Source organism: Stegastes partitus, unplaced genomic scaffold, assembly GCF_000690725.1.
Source record: "Stegastes partitus isolate 25-593 unplaced genomic scaffold, Stegastes_partitus-1.0.2 Scaffold1670, whole genome shotgun sequence".
NCBI lineage: Eukaryota > Metazoa > Chordata > Actinopteri > Pomacentridae > Stegastes > Stegastes partitus.
In genome coordinates, this window is record NW_007579401.1 from 161,769 (window position 1) to 167,499 (window position 5,731).

General features: G+C 52.3%; 2 protein-coding genes across 2 annotated transcripts in view; both read right to left on the reverse strand.

The window, feature by feature from the left end:
- Positions 1-2,943, reverse strand: part of wdr36 (WD repeat domain 36) — an 8,462-nt gene extending 5,519 nt beyond the window's left edge. The window contains exons 1-9 of the mRNA XM_008301423.1: positions 2,702-2,943; positions 1,942-1,969; positions 1,733-1,833; positions 1,538-1,655; positions 1,310-1,442; positions 1,070-1,124; positions 547-679; positions 292-467; positions 46-166 (exon numbers count right to left, since the gene is read on the reverse strand). Coding sequence (XP_008299645.1) covers positions 46-166; positions 292-467; positions 547-679; positions 1,070-1,124; positions 1,310-1,442; positions 1,538-1,655; positions 1,733-1,833; positions 1,942-1,969; positions 2,702-2,848 — 1,012 coding nt within the window. The 5' untranslated portion in view covers positions 2,849-2,943. The remainder of the gene's footprint in view (positions 1-45; positions 167-291; positions 468-546; positions 680-1,069; positions 1,125-1,309; positions 1,443-1,537; positions 1,656-1,732; positions 1,834-1,941; positions 1,970-2,701) is intronic.
- A 1,108-nt stretch (positions 2,944-4,051) lies between these two features.
- Positions 4,052-5,731, reverse strand: part of slc25a46 (solute carrier family 25 member 46) — a 5,102-nt gene continuing 3,422 nt past the window's right edge. Inside the window, exons 4-5 of the mRNA XM_008301430.1 lie at positions 5,568-5,625; positions 4,052-5,460 (exon numbers count right to left, since the gene is read on the reverse strand). Of these exons, the coding sequence (XP_008299652.1) occupies positions 4,864-5,460; positions 5,568-5,625 (655 nt within the window). The 3' untranslated portion in view covers positions 4,052-4,863. The remainder of the gene's footprint in view (positions 5,461-5,567; positions 5,626-5,731) is intronic.

Here is a 5,731-nt window from a genome sequence, read left to right on the forward strand (position 1 = left end):
GATGAAATTACATTTTGACTTTAAAAGTGCTTCTGATTTATTTACCTGCACTGAGGATGTTTTTTCCATCGTTGCCATGGTGACGGATGGTGGTGGGTGGAGAACTGTGGCCCTGACGACTCCGCAGCAGTCTAGCTCCGCCCCCTTCCTGGTCAAATATCCACACCTGAAGGAAAATCATTTTTCATTGTCATCATCAGTCGAGGCTGAAGAGACAAAACTGAAAGACGTCATGAAGGAAAGACCGGCTGAGGATTCACGTGTGTCCACACCCATCTGTCTGTCTCCTACCTTGATGGCGTTGTCGGCTCCGTTGGTGACCAATAGCGGCTCGCCCTGCAGGAATGTTGCCGCGGCGACGGCTGTTCTGTGGGCATGTCTCTGCTGAGCGACCAGCTGACGACGCTCCAAATCCCAGAATGCAATGTGGCCCTGAGGGCTGCCAGACGCCACAACTGGAGGACCGTCTGACAGAGAGAGAAACGATGACGCGTATGCCATGCTGGCTCCTGATTGGCTCGTACTGTCACTACGAGTCACGTGTACCTGTTCTGAAAGCCAGCGAAGTGATTGGTCCCCAGTCCTGTGTGAAGCTCATCAGTGTCTCGTCCAGTCGGATGTTGTGAATGATGATGCGGCCGGTCGCCGTGCCGACACCGACTACGTCCACCGCGGGACTCTGGGAAATGAAGAGTTTACTGAAATGAAGCGCTGCCTCGTGTTGCTACAGCAACAACAGTAGAGATGTGAGTTTAAACTCTAGGTAAACAGACGCTCGGCTACAAAGCAGCAACAAGCACAACGTGACTGTCTGAGTGGAAGAGAAGCTGGACGACGAGCATCTGGACCAAAACCATCATCATCTCTGTCACAGCGCTCAACAGGCTCCACGTGCTTCACTGAGCTCTGGACTGAGATGATTTGTCCAAAAAAATGATGAAACACATTCAAATAAAAGCATTTTGGAGATGACTAAAGGCTGATCAATAAGCGTTGTGATCAATAATTGATGTGATCAATAAGTAATCTGATCAATAAGTGATGTGATCAATCAGCGGCAGTGACTGACCTGCTGCAGAGCGGTGACTCCAGCCGACCAGCCGGGGAAGCTGAAGAGCAGCGTGCTGAGGATCAGAGACGATTATTCACTCTTTGCTCACTGCCACTGTTCACATGAACACATTACACATGGAGTCTGTTGTCATGGTTACAGGCGGTGTCGTGCTGTCCGGTGAAGCAGCAGAACAGGTCAGAGTTCACATCAGACTGCAGGGGGCGCCGCAGCCTGCTGACACGCTACCGTGCTGACCTGGTCTTGACGTTCCAGAGCTGCAGCGCACCCTGGGAGCTGCCCAGCAGCACCTTGTTCAGGTAGGCGCTCGGGTGCATCATGGCCGACACGTTGAAGGTGGTCGGGTCGAACTGCAGCCGCAGGTAGACGTCTACGACGCAGACAGGGCAAAGCATGATGGGAAACAGCAGAGGAGCAGTACAGCAACAGCTGAGTTTACCTGAAGCCACGCCCCCTCCAGCTCACCTCCTCCCTGGACATCCCACACGATGACATCACCACCGCTGTCAGCAGAGATCAGCTGATCACCCAGAGGCAGCAGCAGACGCACATCCTGTCTGTGACCATGGTAACGCATCACCACCTGGGGAGACAGTGCAGGGTCAGACTAGCCAGCGTGCTAACGTGCTAACGTACGCTGATCCTTCATTCCACACCGACCTCCTTGTTCCTGGCAAAGGCGCTGATGAGGCGTCCAGCGGCAGCGAACACCAACATCCTGTCAGCCGCCAAGCAGGTGATGTCATCTGACAGGCAGTTACCTAGGCAACCATATCACAATACATCACCACAGAGCAGCCAATCAGACAGCAGCACTTTGAACAGCATCATCAGAGGGACGTTAAGGACAGAGGATTGAAATGACTCACTGACAGCCACGATGCCCAGCCGGTTCACCTGCAACGATCAATCAGGCCGTCAATCAATCAGCCGGTTCATCAATCAATCAATCAATCAATCAATCAATCAGCCAGTAGGGCGGGGCCATATGGTAACACCGCTGTAATGTCAGGGGATGATATGAAATTGAAATATCGCGATAAAACTTGAGTGGAGGCGCAGCGCCGTTGTTCTGGTCCGGTCTCATGCACATGGAGCGAGAAGCACGGAGGAGGGCTGGACCTGGATATCGGAGTATTCGGTCGTTCTGGTGGAGTCCAGAGAGCACTTTTGAGATCCGAATATTCGCTGCCACTCGATGCTGGAAACAGAACCATGACCGCAGTCCTAAACGGGCATCAGCAGCCAAGTCCTGGCCGTGCGTCCCGCCCACTTGCTCCCCCCAGTGGTGGTGAGACCACAGAACCTCCACTGTCCTTCTGTGGATCCTGGACAGAGTTCTGCTCAGGACGTGTCAGCCCGTTTCCACTGAAACGCCTTTTGGTTGAACAACCTGCAGCCTGGACCCTGCTGATGTTATGACGTCACAGCTTCATGAGCATCACCAACAGCTGCTGGACCGGAAGCTGCTGGTTCTATCTGCACCAATAAAGTTGTGCAGTTTGAACGATTTTGTCTCGCGTCAGTTATATCGATACCGCACGTTCTCATTTATATCACCATATCACCCTGCCCTACCAGCCAGCCTATCGATCAGTCAATCAATCAATCAATCAATCAATTACTGACGTTGAATGTGTGGAAGTTCCGACCCGCCGCCGTCACCACGTAGAACTCGCGGTGCTTCAGGTGGTACCGGAGCGCGTGCGGTACGTGGTTGGAATACAGACCCAGAACCCGGAACCCGGAGAACAACGAGCTGCCGCCGTCCGCCATGTTCGGTAGCAACCGAACAGTTTACCGGGAAACCACCGAAAAGCAGCGACACTCACGAGCTCACACCGGCACGAGAAGCCCGGAGAGCAAGCACATGGAGGAGCTGCGAGGTGCTCCGTCCGACTACAAACAAACACCAGCCGCACGAAGGTTCCGCTCTAAAGACCAACATCGGCTCTTCGGTCATCTTCGGGTTTTACCGGCAGAACCGAATCCAAAGTGTCCGGACAGAAACCCGCGAGGAAACAAACGTTCCGCCGCAGTCAGCGCGACTCCTCCAGTCCTCCCGTTCAGTCAGAACAAACCCGCCTCAGAATAATTTCACATTTTAATCAAATACTGAAATGATGAACTAATAAGTTCAAATACTAAAATGCAAAACAGTCAGCGTGAGTTCAGAGTGAAGTGTCTGAAACGTGAGTGTTGACACCTTGTCCTGTAGAACAGGCCATCAGACCATCTGACTGTAATCTCACAGCCGTCCGTCTGACTGTAGACACCACCGCTCTGCATGCTGTGGTTGTTTCCTCCACCAGCCCAGGCTGCTCGTTCAGTCCATCCCTCTATCGATCCGCTGCCTGCCTGCCACTCATATCTACATCATAAAGAATTCAGAAACCAGAAGCACACCTGAAAGAAAACTTTAAATCTATAGTAAGAATACAGAAAGTCCATCCATCCATCATCTTCCTCTTATCCGGGTCGGGTCAGGGGTCAGCAGGCGGAGCAGCTCGTTCCAGACTTCCCTCCCCCCGAGGCGTTCCCAGGCCAGAGATGTGATCCCTCCAGCGGGTTCTGGGGCTGCCCCGGGGTCTCCTCCCAGGTGGACGTGTTTGGAAGACCTCCAGAGGAAGCCTCCCCGGAGGCATCCGGATCACATGTCCAAACCACCTCAGTTAGAGCAGAGGCTCTACTCCGAGCTCCTCAGCCTGTCTCTAAGGCTGGACCTCCAAGGACAGAAAGTCCACGAAGGTAAATAAACAAACAAATAAATAAATACACACATACCAATATTTTTAAATTAATTTATCAACACAATTTGCAGTTCAACACCACGAGGCAGAGCGTGGGCAGACATCAGAGGAGGCTGGTATTCAGTGAAACGCTTGTTTTAAAGCTAATGAAACGTTTCTCGGTACAAACTGTAGTTCAGTCTGCTGTGAATTAAAAGTCACTCATCATTTAAAAAGCCAAAGACGCTTCTGTTGTCGCACAAACACGGTTTTATTTCACATGAAAACAAATTTACAGAAAAGTTTTCAACACGAGACACCACAAGATCTGAGCGGAGCGGATTCACCGGAAACACGTTTTGTGGCTTTAACTGATTTGAAGTCGTTCAGAACTCTTCCAGGACCTTCTCAGATCAAATCGTCTGATTGGATTTCCAGACATGTGATCTGAATATTGATCTCATTGTTTATGAATCACAAATAATTTAATCTAAATCTACGTTTTTATTACATAGAACTTTTGATTTTTACAGATTTTTACAAATAAACTTTTTCCACTGTTCAGACATTTTCTCTGGATGTTTACATGTTTGTTTATATTGACAAACAGACGTGACCAATTGGCTGTCAGTATTTACACAATGGGGTGATAACAGGTTCATGCTGGTATGGGAAGTGATGCTAGGTTTCCATGGCAACAAAGTGACCACTACAACTATTATGCTAAGCTAGGCTAATCCCAGAGTGTTCCCTGTGGTGCTGCAAAGTGGTTCCTAAGTGGCATTTGTGTTGCTAGGTAACAGGGATCCAGGAGTTTCTTTCAGTGTCAGGGTAGGGTGGTTTCTATGGCGCTACACCTGGTTTCCATGGAAGCGGTTACACAATCACTTCCCAGCCAGCAAGTTCTTACCCAATCAGACGACAGTACTTCCTGTTTGTTTACTTGTTTCTTCTCTTTAACCGAAGAAACATCCTGTTGCCGTGGTGACAGCTCACTGATGACACGTGGAAGTTTCCAGCTGACCTCAGTGGGAGGTGATGCTGCGTCTCCATAGTAACACCCTAGCCGGCCTTGGTGTCCAGCAGCAGCAGCCTGAGTAGCGTCCTGGCAGCGGCGAGCAGCGCTCCGTGTAGCGCGTACTGCGCCACCAGCGCACCGAAGCCGCGATAGAAGCCGGCTCGGCCCTCTTTGCGGCGAATGGCGTGCAGGCAGTCGGAGAAGCCGTCGTACTGCGTGTTGACGGGCAGAACCAGCGGGCTGCCGCCATCGGCAGCGGCCACCGCGCCGTCAGTGGCGTCGATGATGGTGCGTGTGCCCTGCAGGCTGAGGCGGTGCAGCGCCGTCTCCAGAGGAAACACCACCACGTCGGCCACCAGAGACCCCACCCACGCCGCCGCCAGCTCGGGGAAGTAGACGTCCAGCGGGTTGGATGGGTCCGCTCGCTGCTTCCTGCCCCGCTGGTGCAGCCACAGCGCCGCTCGCTGGACAGAGGCTGCAATGGCGTAACGCAGCACAGCGTGCAGCGCGGCGGGAAGCAGCAGGCAGCTGAGAGGCAGCAGGCGGCGGCTGTGAGGAGCGCCGACGCCCAGCAGACGAGCCACGCCTTCACGGACACAGTCCAGCAGCCCCGACGACGACTCATCGCGCACGATCTCACTCTGCAGACACACGGCCACCAATCAATAATCAGTGAGCTGCTCTGTGATCTGACGCCACGGCAGACTGTCTCAATGTGGAAAACAATCAATAATCAACAATAACTCACCTGGACGGTCTCGATGAGGCTGGCACAGTAAAACGGAAGAGCCACCGCCGCCGTCAACCTGCAGCCGACACACACGCTGGTTCAGCAGGAGAACAAGTGGACGCAAACAACAACAACAGTAGAAGAAGACAAACAACAACAGTAGCAGACAAACAACAACAACA